Here is a 21,024-nt window from a genome sequence, read left to right on the forward strand (position 1 = left end):
AGCCCCTCTGCGCCCGCGCGTGCGCCTGACCAGCGCTCGCCTCCCCCCGCATTTTGCAGTGTCTGGTGCCTGCGGCCGGCGGGACCGTAGTTTCGGTTGTTCCATTCTGGGCAGGGAGCGAGGGGAGGCTGGGGTGTTGGGGGGCGGGGTCCAGGCTGCGTGTGTGGATGTGTTGATTTGGCCTCAGCCATTCTGATGCTTTGCTCTTTTCCAGAACAGCCTGATTCCAGAAGGCCTGGCCTGGGAGGACATGTTGTATCCTCTGTACCAAAAATACAAGAACTCCATCACGTGGGGAGACCAGGACTTGTTAAACATCATATTTTATTTCAATCCAGGTAGGCGCTCTTGTGAGAATGCTGGTTAGGGTGGGTGAGGGCGCGCCCCCCCAGAGCACATTCCAGCCTGGTCAGTCATTCACTGACTTGAATTGGGCCCGTGTTCCCGCCAGGCTGGGTGTTGTCACCGCACCCTGGGGCCTCTCAGAGGGGGGCCTGAGTCGCTGACACAGAAAGCCAAATGTTGAAGCCTCCAACACTGGACTCCTTTTAGTTCTTTTTTTTTTTTTAATTTATATTAATATAGACAAAAGACACTACTGTTGATACAGTTCCAGAGTTGAAATTGATTAGATAACAAAACTCCAATATTTAATAAGTATAAAAGCATCAACTATTTTAATGTGAAAATTGTTCTATCTGATCACAGGATTGTTAAGTTTTATCTAAGAATTTGTTAAGCTATTTGTTGCTAGTTGAGCCTTCTGTGTGATTGGGGTTTTTTGGTTTGTTTTTTGTTTTTGAAGTAAAAGCAGATTTTCTTTGGAGATTTTTAGGAAGGGGAAGGAGGGAGAGAAAGGGAGAGCAATGTGCTCAAGAGAGAACCCGGTTTCTCCAAAAGCGGAGAGATCCCTATGCACATCCCAGTATTAGATATGAAAACATGAAAGTTCACATTTCAAGAGGGGAGATGCGGGGGCTGGAGCGATAGCACAGCGGGTAGGGCGTTTGCCTTGCACGCAGCCGACCCAGGTTCAATTCCCAGCATCCCATATGGTCCCTCGAGCAACGCCAAGAGTAATTCCTGAGTGCATGAGCCAGGAGTAACCCCTGTGCATTGCTGGGTGTGACCCAAAAAGCAAAAAAAAAAAAAAAACCCAAAAAACAAAGAGGGGAGATGAGGGTGACACATGTGCTCAGGCGCCACATGTGCTCGGCCACAGGGGCACAAGCAGCACACGGGCTTGGGGAGCATATGCACACCATGTGATTGTTTTTGTTTGTTGAGTTTAGTTGCTTTCATGTTACTTTCCCGTCTAAATGGTGTGCTCCTACTAGAATTTCAGTATTGAAGAACTAGGAGGTGTTGCTCGACCCCATAAAGCTGTGCAGTCCAGAGACTCCAGGATCTGTGGTCTGAATGAACTGACCTGGTGGTGGATGTGGGAGGTGGGCATGACTGCCCAGGCTTCTGGAAGTACGGGAGGGAGAGGGTGGGGAAGAGTGTCCACCTGACTCCGAGAAGACACCAGAATTTTCAACCTGGGTGCTGGGGTACTTGAAATTATTGGCAGTTTGGCATCTCTGCAGAGAATATCAGTGTAGTGGTGGAGCTGAGCCCTTGGCATGGCTGCAGTGTGTGTTTGGGGTGTGTGTGGGGGGTGCAGTCCTCAGGGGCCAGGACTTTGTCAGGGCAGGTACGTGTCCCTCACCCCCCGCCTGAGTGCTCCCTAGACTATGTTTAGTTCTTGATTTGCTTGTTTGTCTTCTCTGTTCCCTTCCCTTGGCTCCTGTTACGATGCACAGTGCTTGATGGGGCTGTTCTCCTGGCCCAGGTGCCATCACACACCCGGCTGGGCACCAGGCATTGCTCCCTCCAGGGGGCAGCATCACTGGGGGTCGAGGACCGACATGCACGTGAGCAGCCCAGGATCTGATTTCCAGGCTCAGACTTGCAGTATAGGTGCTCCTGCTGACAAATCCCTCCAGCTTCCCGGGATTCCATTTTTTTTGGTAACTCTTTTATTCTTCTAAGAAGGACAATCAAAGTGAGTAGGATGGGACCAGCGCAAAAGGACGGCAGGTTAGCTTGCTCTTCCAGCCTGTGTCCTCCCACACGTCTTCCTCTCCCCTCATATCTTTCTAAATAAGTTTCAATAAAATTACCTTGCTTCATAAAAAAGAAAGAAAGTACAACAGGTAGGGTGCTTGCTTTGCATGCAGCCAAGCGGGGTTTGATCCCTAGCATCCCATATGGTCCCCAGAGCCCCTGAGAGCAGAGCCAGGAGTAAACCCTGCATACTACCAGATGTGGCCCTAAACCCAAATAGACAGAGGTCCTATTAGTCTTGATGCTGTATAGATTTCAATTTCAGTTTTCACCTCAGCAGCTGTCCCTGTCACACCACACCCAGATGTCAGTTCCCATCGTCCACCTCCCAGTTGACCCTCTCCCTGTCTCAGACCCTCACCTTCCCCGCCGCCATCTGCCATTCTACTGACAAACTGTAAAGGTTTGTTTTTGTGTTGTTTGTTCGTTGGTGTTGTTTCTTTATATTCCATCCATAAGTAAAACCAGACTGTGTTGGTCTTTCTCCTTCTCATTTTGTTTAACAGCATCGCCCCAAGATCTATCCATGTTACTGTAAAGGGCAAGATTTTCCTCCCTGTTAAGGCTGAGCATTGGCGCTAGAGTGATAATATAGTGGGTAGGATGTTGCCTTGCATGTGGCTGACCTGGGTTTGATCCCTGGCATCCCATATGGTTCCCCCAAGGGCTGCCAGGAGTGATTCTTGAGACCCCTGAGCATCGCTAAGTGTGACCCCAAAAGACTGAGCATTGCATCGCCCTAGTCCAATTGTGTACATTCAGCAGTGTTCAGGGGCTACTGCTGGTTCCTTACTAGGGGTCATTCCTAGTGGTCTGGGGACCACGATGTACCAGGGATTAAGCCTTGGACTTCCACATGCAAAGTATGCATTTCATCCCTAGAGCCCGTTCCCTAGCTACCTACTATTTATTTTATAAAACAAGTCTCTGAAATTAAAAACTAGTAATAACAAAAACTGAATCAAAAGACCAGAATGGTAATACTGAGGGTAGAGTGCTCGTCTGGCATGAGACTGATCCAGATTTGATCACAGTATCCCATATGGTCCTCTGAGCCCCACCAGGACTGATTCCTAAGTACAGAGCCAGAAGTAACCCCTGAACACTGCCAGGTGCCCCCCCCCAAAAAAACTGAATCAAATCCTGAGGAGAGGTGTGGATGATCAAATCCTGAAAAAGAAAAAGAGTACATTGATAATGGAGTTTCTGGAAAGGATTCTCGGCATTAAGTCATGAACTGAAAGGCACAGTAGGCTCCCATGTAACAGTAACAGTTAGTTTCAAGTTTTCCTTTTCTTTTAGAAGCAGATTTCATTATTTTCTAGCTGTAGATGTATTATTTAGGATTTTTGGATACAAATAAATTACCCTGGAGTTTGTCTAGTGCAGAAGATACTTTTAATAATAATAATAATAATAAGCACACTGGTGGGGACAGGAGAGGTAGCTCGTTGGGCTGGAGCGTTTGCTTTGCATGCAGAGCTATAGGTTCATTCTACTACCTCATGGTCCCTAGCCCCACCAGGAACCACCCCTGAACACCAAATCAAGAATAGCCCCCTAGCACTGCTGGGTAAGGCCCCAAACAAGCAAAGCTGGCTTCACATTGAAATCCAGGGATCGGAGAGAAGGCTGGCAGCTTTAACCAAGGGTCTGCAGCAGGAGAGGGGTGCCAGGAGGGTTCTCCCATGCCCTTCTCTCACGAGGCTGTTCTTCCTCTCTTTGAAAAGACCCTCACTCTCTGTTCCTTAGCCCAAAGCCGCAGACCAAGGGTTCATTCCAGGTGCAGCCACACAGAAGGAAGAACTCCACCCCAGTTCCAGCAGAGACAAAGTGGTTTCAGCCTGAGCCAGGTCAGAAGTGTGGAGCTATAAAGTCATTGCTGAAGTGTCTGATGCACCAAGTGCCAAGTGCTCTCCTAAGGATGTTTTTTCTCTATCCTCATTACGTCCACCTCACAGATAGAGGTATCAGGCGAAAGAAGGTGAATAGTTTGCTGCGTGGCTAATGTGTACCAGAGTAAGGATCTATATAGCCCTGTATTTGAGGGCAGGAAAGTTCTTAATTGGATTCTGGAAAACCTAGTGAAGGCATTCTCTCCTTTAAGTGTTGATGTTTTCACTCTGTTTTGTGGCTGAAACTTTCTTTGTTTCTCTCTCTCTTTTTGGGTCACACCCCCAATGCTCGGGGGTTACTCCTGGCTCTGCACTCAGGAATCACTCCTGGTAGTGCTCAAGGACCCATATGGGATGCTGGAAATCGAACTCAGGTCAGCTGTGTGCAAGGCAAATGCCCTACCTGGTAGCTGTGCTATTACTCCAGCCCCTGTGGCTGAAACTTTCTTCCTAAGAATTCCCAAATCAAGGAATTCAAAAGATATGCACAGTTGAGTGCCCAAAACTCCTCTGATCCGGTTGCAGATTATCTGAGGACGTAAGGAGTTGGTAATACTGGGAGACAGTCATGAGCAGTTGGGAAGATGGACACTTGCCCCTTGTCATTACAGGGGCAGAAAACCAGCCCACTTTATTTTATTCCCTCTGTGCTCTCTTAAATCACTGGGTTTGAAAATATGTAGCAAAGTTACCATGGAGTCGAGCTGCAAGTATGCAAGTATTATAGCTTCTGCTCAGTGAGTGTTAAGTAACCCAGGGATTGTCCTTTGTATGACCTACATGTGATCTCCCTCTTTCTTACTTCATGCAGAACTTTCAATAAACATGGGAGCTTTGAATGAAAGACCAGTGAGAGGCATCATGTTGTAAGCTTTTTGCTGTTAATATTGTCAGTTGCTTATGTCAATAAGAGCAAACTATTACTTGTTTGTCTTTTTTTTTTAAAAAAAAAAAGAAACACTAAAGCAAACTCCAAAAGGCCCAGAGAGATAGTACAGTGGGTGTTTGCCTTGCACGTGGCCAACCTGGGTTGCATTCCCGGCATCTCTTATGTTCCTCAAGCCCACCAGAAGTAAGCCCTGAGCACCCCCCAGGTGTGGCCCAAAATCAAGAAAGCCTAGAGATTTGCTACTTTCTTCTCTGAAAAGGAGAGTTGGGGGCACACCCCACCTTTGGAGACAAACTTATTTATTGTTACAGCTCTTTTGAGTTCAGTGGATCTGCCAAGACACATAAAACCTCAGTTCATATCTGCAACTTTCTCAATACTTGTTAATGCTGCTTTTAAAAGTTTAAGAATGAGCAGCTAGGGGCCAGAGCAGTAGTACAGTGGGTAGGGCACCTGCCTTCCTTGTGGCCAACTGGGGTTTGATCTTCATCCTCGGCATCCCATATGGTCCCCTGAGCACTGCCAGAAGTAATTCCTAAGTGCAGAGCCTGAGTATCACCTGGTGTGTGCACCACTTCCCTCAAAACAGAAAAAATGAGGAGCTAAAAGTTGGTTTTAAACTCTTGATTTTAGACAGTAAATATAAAGTTACGTACCCAGTGCCTGTAGTTGTGGAATTTCAATGTTGGGTTATAGACCCACTCAGGTGGCAATAGCTAAGTCCGTGGGGATGGGGCTGAAGGCCATGGGGCAGGGCTTGCAGGTAGTTTAGCTCCACCCCATGGGGCTTCACTTAACTTTCTGTGAAGGGAAGGCAATGCAGCTTCTTCAAGGGATGGAAGGCTGGAGCTAACATCTTGACAGGTGTGGTTGCGTCAAGAGCAGAGTTTCATAACAGAGAATATGTCTGCGAATGGCCAGTAGAGGATGCTACAGAGAAAACTGCTGTTTGGTTAATGTGCCTAAGATGCAGGAAACAAAACTCCAGTCAGACCAGCTACAAGGCATGAGCACTTGAATCACTCCACTCTCTCTCTGGGAGCTGCTTGGACTGAAGCTGGTTTCTCAATCCCTCTGAGGCCCTCTGGTGTCTTTTTTTTTTTTTTTGCTTCTCTCCAGCGCATCTGGTTCCATTTCTCAGACTCGTTCTCTGGTTGCGCGTGGTCCAATTCCTTGAGAGAGGGAGGAATGGAAAGGAAGGGAGAGGATGGCTGGGTACCGGACTTACTCAGCTTCTGACTTGACTCCTAGCCCAAGGGTGAATTAATTCACTTTGGATAGGCAGACCGCCTTTAAAAAGTTTTTTTTTTTCTGTGAACATTTCTGTTTAATTTTTAGTTAAAACATTGGAAGACAGCATGGTAAAATCAACAGTCTCAAAAATTCAAACTAGGGGCTTAGAGAGATAGCCCAGTGGGTAAGGTGCTTTTCTTGCATCAGCTCACCCAGGATCTATCCCCAGCACTGTAGAGTGTTCCCTGAGCATCACCAGAACTGATCCCTGAATATAGAGCCAGGAATAATCCCAGAGTATTTCCAGGTATGCCCTTGCCCCCCCACCAAAAAAAAAGAAAAATGGAGAAAAAGCAAATTAAGTCCATATAGGGTCGGGCGATAGTACAGCGGGTAGGGCATTTGCTTTGCACATGACCAACCTGGGTTCGATCCCCAGCATCCCATATGGGTCCCCAAACACCGCCAGGAGTAATTCCTGAATATAGAGCCAGGAGTAACCCCTGAGCATTGCTGGGTGTGACCCAAAAAGCAAAACAAAGTAAGTCCATATATAATTTAGCAGTTTATAAAGAACATTAGATTTTTCTGGTTTTAATAGTTTTAATTGAGTTATAAAACATATACTACACAACTACCCCTATGAAGTCCAAAATTTTATTATGCTCATGAAACAATCATTACTGATTTTACAACATCTTCTTAAATCAAAAAAGAAATACCATGTTAAGTGAAATGAGTCAGAAAGAGAGGGAGAGACATAGAAAGATTGCACTCATCTGTGGAATATAAAGTAACAGAATAGAAGACTAATACCCAAGAATAATAGAGATAAGGACCAGGAGTTTTATTCCATGGCTTAAAAGCCAGCCTCAAATGCTGGGGAAAAGGCAGCTCAGACAGAGAAGAGAACACCAAGTGAAGGGTATTTGGAGGACCAGTTCAGGTTGGTAGATGCGAACCGAAGGTAGACTATAGATTGAACACAATGGCCACTCAATGCCATTGAGTGCAAACTACAATACCTGAAAGGAAAGAGAATGAATGCCCTGCCACAGAAGCAGGGTGGGGTGCAGTGGGAGTAGGTAGGGGTGGTGGGAGGGATACCGGGATCATTGATGTTGGAGAATGGGCACTGGTGGAGGGACGTGCACTTGATCGTTGTATGACTGAAACACAATCACGAAAGTTTGTAAATCTGTAACTGTACCCCACGGTGATTCACTAATAAAAAAAGTTTTTAAAATGTAAAAAAGAAATCGCTCTCTCCTCTTCCAAGCCCTTGACACTACATATTCAGGGTACTTTTTTCCAAGATAATTATTACAATATGTATTCTTTTGTGACAGACACCCTTCAGTCAGAATATTTTCAAATTCCATCAATTTTTTGGCATGTGTCAGTATTTCATTCATTTTTACTACAAAATAATACTGCATCACATTAATGGGCCAACATTTTATTCATTCTTTCTTCAGTTGATAGTCATCCCAGTAGTTTCCACTTAGTAGTTATTCTGGGTTTTCCCTTTTGAACATTTATATTCAATTTTATGTGTGACATAGCTTCACTTTGTTTTCATCTGGGGTCCACACCCGGTAGTGCTCAGGGCTTACTCCTGGCTCTGGACTCAAGGGTCATTCCTGGCAGTCTCAGGACCATGTAGGGTTCTGGGAATCACACCATGTGGGCCACATGCAAGGCAGGCACCCTGCGCATTGCACTGTCCCTCTGCCCATGGTCTCACTTTTCTTGGTGGGAGACTACCCAGGAGCTGGTTGTCAAGGCCCAAAGAGCCAAGTTAGGGAACATTCTCCTTCCTCAGACATGACCAACTAGGTCTAGTTCTGTTCTTCCTTCCTTTTTTTCCTCCTTCCTTCCTTCCTTCCTTCCTTCCTTCCTTCCTTCCTTCCTTCCTTCCTTCCTTCCTTCCTTCCCTCCCTCCCTCCCTCCCTCCTTCCCTCCCTCCTTCCTTCCCTCCCTCCCTCCCTCCTTCCCTCCCTCCTTCCTTCCCTCCCTCCCTTCTTCCCTCCCTCCCTCCTTCCTTCTTTCCTTCCTTCCTTCCTTCCTTCCTTCTTTCCTTCCTTCCTTCCTTCCTTCCTTTCCACACTTCCTTCTCTCCACCCTCTTTCCTTTCGCCCTTCCTTTCTTCCACCCTTCCTTCCTTTGTTATTTCCTTCTTCCCAATTTCTTTCTCTTTTTCTTTCTTTTTCTTTTTCTTTCTTTCTCTTTTTCTTTCTTTCTCTTTCTTTCTTTCTTTCTTTCTTTCTTCTTTCCTTTCGTTCATTCTTTCTTTTCTTTCTCTCTTTTTTTTCTTTTCTTCCGTCTTTCCTCTCCCTCTCTCTTTTTGTGAAGCAATAAAATTTTTATTGAAAGTTATTTAGAAAGATGTGAGGGGAGAGAAAGGGAAAAGTCCATGTTCAGGAGAGAACACGGGCTTCTGAGACCCAAGTGGAAGTAGGCAAGCAAAAAGGCACAGAGACAATCAAGGGGGAAACATGTTCCAGGGGGAGCACGGGTGTGAGAGCCAGGCCACGGCTGTTCTTTCTGGAGGGGCAGTTTTTAGGACAGTGGACTGTGACAGAGGAGAAAATGAAACGAACCAGGTAAAGAGGGTGAAGAAGGGCATCCAGCCAGAGCAGAACCATACATTTCTGCCTAGAGAGAGGCACAAAATGGTGAATATGTATAGATTTCTGTGGAATGTAAGTGGAGTGTGATGTGTACACACACACACACAGAATTCAGAGCAGGGTAGTCACATGGGGCCTTTCCCACTCTGAAGGAGGTTCTTTTGAACTTTGTCTTTCTTTCTTTCCCCTCACATTTCTCTAAATTTCTTTCAGTTAAAACTATTTTGTTTACTAAAAGTTAACAAATAATCATTTCTCTCTCTCTCTCTCTCTCTCTCTCTCTCTCTCTCTTGCTCTCTCTGGCTTTTGTTTTTGGGCCATACCCATCGATGCTTAGGAATTAATACTGGCTCTGCACTTAGGAATCACTCCTGGCGGTGGTGCTCAGGAGACCATGTGGGATATGGGGATGGAACCCAGGTTAGCCACGTGCAAGGCAAACGCCCTCCCCATTGCACTATTGCTCCAGCTTCAGGATGAACCTAATAAGTAGCCTCTTCTGTAGCTTGTCCACACCCTGCCTGGGTCGCTGCCTTGGTGGCCGGGCAGGGGAATGCACTCTGCTCTCCCCTAGCGCTGGCAGTTCCGAGTGGGAGGTAGGGTTGACATGCCACAGATGGTGCGAGGGCTGTTCTGGAATACTGGCACCAAGTCATTGTTTGGGGCAGTTGTGGAAGTCCTGAGCTCTGACATAAGCTCGAGAGGGTGGAGTGTGAGAGAAGGATTGTCTTTCACAGCAGGCTGGGCTCCTTAAATGGAGTTGGGCTGTGGAAGTGTAGGTTGGTGGAATGAACGGAATTAAAAGAATGGAATGAAAGGGGAAGTAAATGGGAGAGAAAACTCCCAAAGAAGAGCACATGGTAAAACAAAGTATATTAAGCAGAAATTGCCAAGAAAAAAAAAAAGAAAAGAAAAATCTAATCAAAAATAGGAAAAGATAAAATAAGAAAGGATAAAGAAAAGAAGAAAAACACAAGGGAAGGGTATACAGGGAGTGAGGAGAACATTTTTGAACTCCTACTATGTGCCAGTCACAAGGACAGACAAGGTTTCTGTTCTCACAAAACATACACGTTATGTGAAGTGGGGAAAAGAGTGACAGACCCACGAAGTGAGTCTTCTCCTTACTTCTTTTGTTTTGTCCTCTCCTCTCTCTGCACCTCTCTCTCTCTCTCTCTCTCTCTCTCTCTCTCTCTCTCTCTCTCTCTCTCTCTCTCTCTCTCTCTCTCTTCCCGCCCCACTGTCTCTCTACCCCTCACTCTCCACCCCAGTGACCCAAGGAAGTGCCTGGAAAGTTTAGGACTGATCTGAGTCTGCTCTGAGCACCTGTGCAGCACAGACCTTACATTCCCCCAGCCCAAGACAGTCCTCAAACTGTCCTGAGTCACAGTTTTGCTACCCAATGTGGTGACCCCAGTCACCAGGTTTCTCGGGGAGCTGTGGAACTGTAGGAAAGGAAAATCAGCCCAAGATTCTATCCAGACTTTCTTGATCCTTTGCTTCCCTCACAGAAAAAAGAGAGTGAGTAACAGTTTTATTAGGGCAAAGGCAATAGTACAACAGGGGTGGCATTTGCCTTGCCCTCACACATCTGAGGGAAATGCCCGACCACCAAGTCACATCCCTACCCCCTCATCTGACCTTTTTGTTGGTTTTGGTTTGGGGGCCAACTCCAGCAGTGCTCCGGGGCTATTCCCAGATCTTTTGTGTGTGTGTGTGTGTGGAAGGGGGGGGTGTCTTGTGGAGCCAGAGATTGGGTCCAGGCTCCTGCATGCAAAGTCTGCTCTCTGCCTATTGAGTGCTCTCTGCCAGCAATGGGCCAGCGTTAGAGACTTGTCTTAGGATCCTGTGCCACAGATTGGAAGGAGACAAGTGAATTGCCTGAATGTTGTCACCTCTTGCATGGCCTCCATTATGCCCTGCACCGGCCCCAGATCATGTAGCTGAATATCTAAGCTCTCACGGTTCCCAGATCATGTAACTGAATATCTAAGCTCTTACCCTAAGGCTGCGCTTCTCCATTGTTTAAGATGTGCTGATGAAACTATTTGCTCATCTTAAAATAGTTTAATTTGCCTTTGCCTCAACTGTATGTATTTGCTTTTCTTATCTAATACATAAAATGATCTTAAGAACTGAGTCAAGAAGATGGTTAAAAGGGCTAAAATGCATGCTTTGTTCAAAGGAGCCCCAGGTTTGATCCCGGGCAAAAATGGTCCTCAAAACACCATCAGGTGTGGCCAAAATAAGTAAATAAATAAATAAGTTTAAAGAGAGAGAGGAGAGAGATTAGCCAGGGAATATTTTTTTTGGAGAGGTGATATTTTGCAGCCATACCCAGTAGTGCTCAGGGCTTACTCCTGGCTCTGTGCTCAGGGGTCATTCCTGGAAGTCCTCAGGAGACATAGAGAGTGCCAGGGATTGAACCTGCTTGGCTTCAGGCAGCTGGACTATCAACTGATCTATTTCTCCTACCCACTAAGAATATATTTTTGTTTAGTTTTTGTTCTGGGGTCACACCTGGAGATTCTCTTTACTGTTTCTAAGCAAAGGTCAGTTGTCATGGTTATTCACTAAAATCTCATAGAGCGATGATGTGGATGTATAGAAGTCGGCTTTAAACCTATATCTATTTTGTTTCCCAGCCTTTGTATTTCATTCGTGCAAGGCACAGTCCTTTAAAGAGGCTGCAAAGGGAAAGAAGCTGCTTTCGTGATAGGTTCCTAAACTTTGTGATGGGAAAACTTTCATCGGCAATAGAAATTTCCTAGTGGCAGGAAATGGACGGTGTCTACAGGCTGTTCAAGTAATGCCCATTTTGTTTTGTTTTGAATGTTGAGGGCTGGGGAGGTAAGGTCACGTGGCAGAGCATGTGTGCAAGGCCCTGAGTTTGAGTTCCAGAACTGCATGCCTCCACGCCCTCAGCACCAACGTAGCCCTGGCGGCCAGGCAGAGGATCAACTGCCAGGCCTCCGCTCCTGGGCCCAGCATTACTGGGATTGGCCCTGAGTCCACTGAGCACTGCTAGGTGTGGGCTCTGGTTTTGTTTTGTTTTGTTTTTAACTGCTGATTCAGTCAATCAGTCATTTACAAAAGCAGAGATAGATTCAACAGCCATTCATTCAACAAGGAATATTGGTAGGGTTTTGAGCAGGGACAGCAAATGTAAATGCCCTGGCAAATATTATAAGGGAGGTCAATGCCAGTGAGCGGTTTGGACTGGGTTCAGACCCAGAGTAAAGCACCAAGGCATATTTAGATACTTTTACTCATACAGTCTCCATATCTACCCTCTGCTTCTGTATTAAAATGCAAAAAGTGGTGCTAGAGCAATAGTACGGTGAGTACGGCACTTGCTTTGCTCGCAGCCAACCCAGGTTTAATACCTGACATCCCATATGCCTTCCCACACACACACAAATGCACCACCAGGAGTAATTCCTGAGTGCAGAACCAGGAGTAACCCCTGAGCCCCAAAAGAAAAATAAAGTAAGTGCAGAAAGTTCCCACAGCTGACCAAGGAGTTGAGATTCAAACTGGAGACTTGTGACTGTGGGTGAGCAGGTGATGCTCTGACCTCTCCCAGCTATGGTGTGTATATATGTGTGTGTGTGTGTGTGTGTGTGTGTGATCTGTGTGTGTGCGTTTGCGCGTGCACGTGTGCAAGTAAAAGAAATATGAAAAACTGAAACCCAGAGCTCCCCAGAAAAGAAGAATCAAGTCAGTTTTGAGCAGTTAGGAATTTTATAGCAAATACCTGGGTGTCTCTAGGTCCCGTAAGACACAGTGCTGAGGGCACCCCACAGCCTGCTGTGATGCATTCGTCCTTTAGTTTCCAACAAACTGTGCTTCTAATCACAATTCTCAATCAGCCTCATGTGCTCACCTGTGGGGCCTCTCCCATAATCAATGATGCATTTTCAGAGTGCCATGATTCAATGCTTTTAAAGGCATCCAGTGAAGAAAACAGACCTTCATGGAGTCATGAACTTACTGGTTGTTTTATAATCTTAGTGAGCGGGAAGAACTCTTCTAAATCAGTAGGATTAAGGTAGATGTCCCATCATCACATTAGAAGTGCTTGGAGACCGTGCTGTTCTACTGGCATGGTTAGAGCATGCCTGGTCTCTTTGCACCCACCAGTGGCCAGGAGCATCTTCCTTCTACTTCTGGCAATCAGGGAAGACCACAGGACCAGAGCGACAGATGCCCCCATGCACCTGTGGTGTAGAGGCAGTTACCTTGGCACATGCACTTCTTCTGCTTCTCTTCTTGGGGCATTTTCCATTTGCTCTTATGACTTTTCTTTTCCTTTGCTGACTCATCCCCGCCTGTCTCTTCTCTTGTCACCACTAGAGTGTCTCTATGTGTTCCCCTGCCAGTGGAACTACCGTCCTGATCACTGCATGTATGGAAGCAACTGCAAAGAGGCCGAGCGTGAGGGTGTTTCTGTCCTACATGGGAACCGAGGTGTCTACCATGATGATAAGCAGCCGATTTTCAGAGCACTCTATGAAGCAGTACGGGACGTAAGTATGCTCCCCACCCTCTCCAGACGCTTGCTCATCAACATGAAGTAGACAGGTGCTTTGAGCCCAGCCCCATGAACATACTCCCCGAATGCTTCGAGTTATATCACTTTTTCCCAATCTCTGCTAATGTGTTTCATGAAATCCACTAGACACCTCATACTTGATGCACTCAACTTCATATTGCTAAGCCAGTGGCTCTTTTCTGCTCCTTAAATGAATGTACTGAAGGAGGAAGTTTTCCATCAGTAGGAGAAACCAGGTACCATTGGCTATTATAGAGGGTAAGGATTTAGGATAAGGATAATACAATAAGAGGCTAAGAGATAAGGCAGGAGGTAAAGCACTTATTTTGCATGCTGCTGGTCCAGGTTCAATCCCTGGGCATTCCATATGCGCCCCCCCCCACCCTCATGGTCAATGTTCAGCACAGAGCCAGGATTGTCCCTAAACACTACTGGATTTGGCCTCAAAACCCCTCACACTCACAAAAGATAAGGCACTAATAATAAAATCATTCTGTTTGAGGGGAATGTGTTGCCTGGTTGTCAGCTTCACCTTGTTGAACAATCAGATATCAAGGTGGTAGGTGAGAACCAGGAGGCCAATCTAGGTCACACTCAAAGCTTTATTTGTATACTGCTTCAGGGTAAGCAAGAGGCAAAAAAAAAGACTCCAGCACCCTAGTGTACCATTTTTACCCACCACAGATACCTGGCCAAGGATTGCACCCAGAAGCTGGAGAGCATTACCTAGCGAGAGAAGCCTGCCTCTTCCTGGACCCAGCGAAGGGCTAGATGGAAAGGCAGTCAAAGAGAAACATTACTCAGATAAACTTCCCAAAAAGCAGAAACTAGACATACTCAGCAGGCTGGACAGCTGATACAAGTCCTTGTCTACCACCTCCTAAGAAAATTACAGGTCACAAGGGTGCCAGAGTAATAGTACAGCAGGTGAGGCACTTGCCTTGCACACAGAGAACCTGGGTTCAATCCCAGGCATCCCATATGGCCCCCTGAGCACCACCAGGAATAATTCCTGAGTACAGCAGACTGGAGCGATAGCACAGCAGATAGGGCATTTGCCTTGCATGTGGCCAACCCGGGTTCAATTCCTTCATCCCTCTCGGAGAGCCTGGCAAGCTATCGAGAGTATCATGCCCACACAGCAGAGCCTGGCAAGCTACCCGTGGCGTATTCGATATACCAAAAACAGTAACAACAAGTCTCACAATGGAGACGTTACTGGTGCCCTCTCTAGCAAATCAATGAGCAACGGGACGACAGTGTTACAGAGCCAGGAGTAAGCCCTGAGCATTACAAGGCATGGCTCAAAAACAAAACAAATGAAACAAAATTGTAGGGTGGGAGCCAAGTGGATAAGGCATTTGCCTTGCATGCTGCGGACCCAAGTTCAATCCCCAACACCCATTTGGACCCTCAAGTACCACCAAGACTGATCTCTGAATACAAAACCAGGGGTAAGGCCTGAGCATCAACTGACTGTGGCCCAAAAACTAACCGAAAAATCACAGGGCACTGTCTTTTCCCTAAGAAAACCACAGGACAATTTCTTTGCACCAAGACTGGTACAGGGAGGCAGCTGTATCTCCAGGTAATAGCTAGGCTCTGGCCTGAGCTGGAATCTCAGAACCTGAGGCCCCTCTCGCCTTCTGGAAGAGATGGTTTAACAGGTGTTGTTAAAGAGGTGACATAGAGGTGATATGAATTAACTTCCTGAGTAAATGGGAAGGTTGGAAGAGACTTTCTTTGGAGTTCACCTAAAATCACAGTCCTGCTGCCCCCGCCTGGCCTCCCATGCTCCGGGAACCTCTGCCTCCCTGTATCCTCAGGACAGACCAGCAGTGGTGACCCTGACTGTGACCGCAATGGAAGGGAAATTCCACCATGTGGACTAGGATCAGCAGATGAAGCCCAGTCTAGCTTGCTGCCCAATTCTGAAAGACGGGTGGGTGAAACAACTGGCTTGGTTTCATTTTTAAATTTTTAGTCGTTAAGGGGGAAACTAAAAGAAGTCTACTTCATGATATGAGAATAAATTATATGGAATTCACATGTTAGGATTTATCAATGAAGCTGTATAGGCACAGTAACGTCCATTCAATTATATAATGTCTGTGGCTTTTTTCCACAGCCTAATATCTAGCAGAGATAGTTACACAAACTGTGTGACCCACAAACCTCATATCTACTTTCCAGTCCCTCATGGATAAAGTTGGCCAACCCTTGGCTAAAAATATGTAGGCTCTGTTAGAATGTTTTCCCCTTTGCCGGGTGGCGGGCAGTGAAGGGTGTTGGAGCCACACCTGTTGGTGCTCAGGGCTTACTCCTGGCTCTGTGCTCACGGATCACTCCTGGGTGGGACTCAAGAGACCCCATGTGATGCTGGGGATAGAACTCGCAGGTTGGTTACATGCAAGGCATGCATCTTACCCTCTATACTGTCTCTACAGCCCTCGGTAAACTTTTCCTAACTCTGGAACCCTCCTGAGTTCATAAACCCTCTTGAGGCTCTGGCAGGAATGAGCTTGAGGTGAATCCTTGCATGTAATAACATACTCTGTGTATATGCACTTTTTGCATTTTGCTAAGGAGAATCCCAGAGAATTCCAGCTGTGGAGCTACCAGAATGGTCTTCAAGCTGGGAGAGTGTTTCAGGTGGCCAACCTCATGCATTTTTATTCTCCTGCATTTCCTGCTATTGGATTGCAAAGGCCAGATGATTTTTGGTTTTTGTTGTTGTTGTTGTTGTTGTTTTGGGTCCACACCCACCATTGTTTAGGGTTTACTCCTGACTCTGCACTCAGGGATTGCAGTCTCAGTGTATAGGGGACCAGGGATCAAACCCTGGTCTGCCACTTGCAAGGCTAATGGTCTACCCACTGTACTATCACTCCAGCTTGCATGGCCAGATTCTGTTCTCAAGAACCTTTTGAAAAGAGGAGCATATAGGCTTATTCTAATCACCTTGGCTAGCTGGGTAGCGTTAGTTTCACAGGGCCCCATGATTGAATTACATCAGCTTGTTCTGTTCTTCTGTGACGTCATCACATTTAGATATACAAGCCCCAGACCCAGGAGCAGGTGAGAGAGTTTATCAATGGTCTCAGTTCTGCCAGAGAAGAAAAAGCATCCCAAAAGAGGTCTCACATTACGGAGTGCATAATCTCCTTCTGAGAAGAAAGCCTCGTTTCTGGTAAACACACTTAGCTAAGACTTGGGATGGCCTTTAAAGGTGTTCAGGCATTCTGGGAAACTAGACACCCATTCTTGCTGGGGGTGGAGGTGCACTGCCCTGACCCTGTTCACCTTTCTTTTCTTTTCTTTTTCCTCATCCTTACCAACACTGAATCTTTGAATTGACCCAAGAGGCCTTTCTTAGTCAATAAAACTTTGACACCTGCCTATAACTCAGCAGCCTGACAGATTTGAGCTGGGGAGAGGTGAACAGAAAGGCTGGGGCACAGGCTTTGCATGCCGGAGGCTCAGGTTTGATACCCAGCAAAGCAAACAAAACAGAAACCCAGTATGAAGTTGGGCTAAGGTGTCACAATAATACAGATACTTAAATTATGAAAATAAAGCCCATTAATGATTATTTTCACTAATAACTGCTCAACTGGGCAATTGTGGTGATCATAAGCTCACCATTGATATATCCTAAAGGATTTTTTTTCTTTTTTTGGTTTTAGGCCACACCCAGAAGTGGGCAGGCTGACTCCTGGCTCTGGCCTCAGGGTCACTCTGAGCAGACTCAGGGCCATGGGGGATACCAGGACTGGGGATGGAATGTGGGTCAGCAGAGTGCAAGTCAAGCACCCTACCTACTGCACTATTGCTTCTGCCTCAGTATCTCCAAGGTGTTGTGACTAGTTTGATTCCTTGACTCTTTCTCCTGGCTAGGTCCTCCAAAATGTTGTCAATGGGAAGGGAGGTAGACATGGGAGAGGCAAGTTTTGTGGGTGTGGCCCCAGTAGAGGGAGTGCCCACCCCTCGCTCCTCCTGGCCTACCACCACATTGTGGTTGGAGCAAGTGCTCGGCTGGTGGAGCCCTGCAAGTCTCAGCTCCTGCTAGGTGGATGGCAGAGCCCCACCAGCCTCAGGGCCAGCTGGCCAGCTGCACTGGAGACGCATCTCACCTGTGCTGAGTTGTTCCCATGTTCCTGCCCTCCTCACACACATATTTGTGGGGAGTCATAGTTCTCAGCTGAGGCAGGGTCATGCCCTCCCAGGAAAAGTTCAGTCCTGAGCTTCGCCCAGACCTTTCAGGCTCACTGTCTATTTTCACAGAAAGGAACTTTCAAGAGACAGCCGAACAGTGCAATCGAAAAGTTTTGTTAAGGAACTCTAGAAAAAAGAGAGTGTGTAAAGAAAGCACACTCCATTTGGGGTGTTCCAGTACCTCCGTGCAGTGCTCTGAAAACAAAGAGAAGGAATTACGCACCCTGGCTAGGATTCGGGTGGCCCCGAATAAGTTTCTAAGGGGTGCAAGCAATGGCAAATGGGGGCTGCAGCAGACAGGAAGTGACGCAGCATGCACGGGTGGGTGCACGCGCTGCCTCCAAGTGCTGGCGGCATCTAGGCCCTTCCCAGGCTTGCCAGGCCTCGGGCTCCCCGTGTGGCTGGGAGTCAGTGCCAGGGGACAGCGGGTCTGCAGAGAGGACTCGGGTCTACTTTGCCAGTCTTCCCACGGCCCCGCATGGCTCAGGTTTCCTCTGAGGGGCTCCAGTCTGCAGGTTTCGGTTAGGTCTTGTCTTTTTTTTTTTTCCATTTATAACTTCATTACATTCAAATTTATTTATTTGGGGGGAAGTTAAGACTGTTCCTAAGTCTGTGACTAGTCATCACTCCTGATAGTGTTAGGGGACCATGTGGTACCCAGGATCACACTGCACATGGCTGCATGCAAGGCAGGAGCCTGAACGGAGCCCCTGGACTATCTCTCCAGACCCTGGTTCTTAAGTCTAGAGCCCTAGACTAAAAATAGGATCATTTTTACTCATTTTTCAGATCATATCCTGGTTTCGTGGCTTCCTGATATTCATCGCCAAGCACCTCCCCACCCCCAAAGCACAGACACCACCACCACCACCACCACACACACACACACACACACACACACACACACACACATCTGACCATTAACTTTGTTTCATTAGCTTGCTACCAATGAAAGAAGAACTAAAAAGATCATTCACTGTATTTGGTTTGTTTGGTTCATTTTTGTTCCAGGCTCACTTCTGGTGATGCTTAGGGATGACTCACAGAGATGTAATTAGGGGCCATACAGTGATGGGGATTGAACCTGAGACCCCAAAAGCAAAGCATACACTCCAGCCCTTTAGCCATCTTCCAGCACTAATTTTATTTTGGTTTTGTTCTGCACACTGTACTCTTTACCTTGTGCTCCATCTTTAGAGATATACTTTGCCTTTGTTAGTGTTTAGTTTTGGGAGGAGGGGTCCAATCCAGCTGTGTTCAGGGCTTACTCCTGTCTCTGTGCTCAGAGATCACTCCTGGTGGTGCTCAGGGGACTATAGGTGGTACCAGGGAATTAACTGGCATTGGTTACATTCAAGGCAAGCACCTTACTCCAGTGCTATCTCTCTGGAGCAGAGTAATACTTTGCTTTAAAAATTTTAATTTGGGGATTTTTTTGGGGGGGGGTTGGAGGAGGTATGGTTTTTTTTTTTTTTTTTTTTTTTTGCTTTTTGGGTCACACCCAGCGATGCTCAGGGGTTACTCCTGGCTTTGCACTCAGGAATTACTCCTGGCGGTGCTTGGGGGACCATATGGGATGCCAGGGATCGAACCCAGGTCGGCCGCGTGCAAGGCAAACGCCCTACCCGCTGTGCTATCGCTCCGGCCCCCGGAGGAGGTATGTTTTGACGCCACATTATGCAGTGTTCAGAGACTATTCCAAGTGCTGGCTCCATGCTCAGATCATATATGTGCCAGGATTTTGAACCAGGTCACACCAATACAGCCCCATGCCTTGCCTTGCCTCCTATACTATCTCTCTGACCCTAAATTTTAAGTCTTAAGAACTCTAATAAACCATTTTGGGGTCCACCCCCAGCAGTTCTCAGGGCTTACCCCTGGCTCAGCACTCAGCAGTTACTCCTCGAAGGCTCAGGGGACCATTGGGATGCCAAGGATTGAACCCCTGTCGGCCACATGCAAGGCAAGCACCCTACCCCCTGTACTATCCCTGTGGCCCCAAATCATGTTTTAGAAAGAGATAAACTGACGGCCAGAGCAGGTAAGTAATGGCCGAAGGTTGCACAGTATTGAGTCAAGAATTTAACCTCAGTGCCTCAGTGGTTGGTCCCTTCCGCTGTCTGTGAACATACCCCCTGTGACTCCATGCGTGGTTCTGATTGTTTCCTGCTTCGTATCACAATGAAAGTTATTTGCATTTTCAGTGCCATTTGAGTAACTCAACTTCCTTCTTTCATTATTTTTCAGTTTCCCTTTCAAGACAATCTCTTTCAGTCTCTGTACTACCCTCTTCAGCTGAAGTTTCTGGAGACTGTGCACACCTTGTGTGGACGAATCCCACAAGTTTTTCTGAAGCAGATTGAGAAAACAATGAAACGGGCCTATGAGAAACACGTGATTGTCCGTGTTGGCCCCAACCAGGTGCATTGAAGAGTTTGTATCATTGCGAGTCAGTTAGGCATCTCATGAACCATGTTTCTCTTTAAGCTGTCTGGATCATTTTTTGTATGAATATTCAATGGTGCTCTATGACAATTGAATTTTAAATGCCTTATTACATCTTTCTAAATGCCCCTAAGAGGTAATATGCTTACTTTTTCCCCTCCACAATGCTACTTATGGCTCTGGGTTTGTTTCTAAACTATACTATTTCTTATGTAACATTGTTGAGCTAGCTCTAAAAAAAAATTTTTTGTCTTCCAATTGCTGTTAAATGTCTGAAACAATGTCCACGAAATCTGCTACATGTTTCCCGTCCCTTAGACTTTCTATGCAATAATGTCACCCCTCCTCCTTGTTATAATGCAACACTGCTTGTTGTTAAAACACTTTAAAAAATTTGAACTGAAGAATTCAGTGAGTCAAAATCAAGATTAGATTAGCCAAAATCCTTCCAATCAGTGGAATAGTATAATTTTCAATGTATTTTCTTTCAGCCTTCTCCTTTATATTTATTTGCTGGATATCTTTTCCCATTGTAGAGCATTGATAAAATAGTGAGTCTGAGTAAAAACAGGTCCCATGCTGAGATTTTTATGTAGTTAACTAGAAAGATTATAAAAATAAAGATTTTGCACTCTTTAAGTACATCTGGCAGAAGCATCTACATTGTAATTAATTGGGCATCTCTGGAGATACTTTGCAAGGAAAGCATACATTCTCTTCCATACAGTCATGGAAAAGAAAGTCAGAAGGCATGTTTCTGTAACTGTGACTTCTGAAAGGAAATTCAATCATTGTGTTCAATCTATCAGGTCTGTTTTGCAAACACATGCACATTGTGCTTACTCACAGGCAAGACATTTTGTCTCTGACATCATCAATAGGTTTGGCTTCCTTTCCTTAAACACTTGGGCAATAGTTACAAATAGGCAAAATGAAACACCTACTTGGAGTTTAATGTGTCCAAGGTAAAGAGCTTCACTGATTCCCTGGTGGGGGGGAAAAATTCAATTTCCAGTCAGACTTAGAAAAGTCTGAGTGTTTTGGTTTACT

General features: G+C 46.2%; 1 protein-coding gene across 1 annotated transcript in view; it reads left to right on the top strand.

The window, feature by feature from the left end:
- GXYLT2 (glucoside xylosyltransferase 2) overlaps window positions 1–20,339 on the top strand; it is an 80,467-nt gene extending 60,128 nt beyond the window's left edge. The window contains exons 5-7 of the mRNA XM_055137027.1: window positions 215–338; window positions 13,116–13,288; window positions 19,777–20,339. Of these exons, the coding sequence (XP_054993002.1) occupies window positions 215–338; window positions 13,116–13,288; window positions 19,777–19,959 (480 nt within the window). The 3' untranslated portion in view covers window positions 19,960–20,339. The remainder of the gene's footprint in view (window positions 1–214; window positions 339–13,115; window positions 13,289–19,776) is intronic.
- Window positions 20,340–21,024: the final 685 nt, after the last annotated feature.

The sequence above is a fragment of the Sorex araneus genome, chromosome 4 (assembly GCF_027595985.1).
Source record: "Sorex araneus isolate mSorAra2 chromosome 4, mSorAra2.pri, whole genome shotgun sequence".
In the NCBI taxonomy this organism is placed as follows: Eukaryota; Metazoa; Chordata; class Mammalia; order Eulipotyphla; family Soricidae; genus Sorex; species Sorex araneus.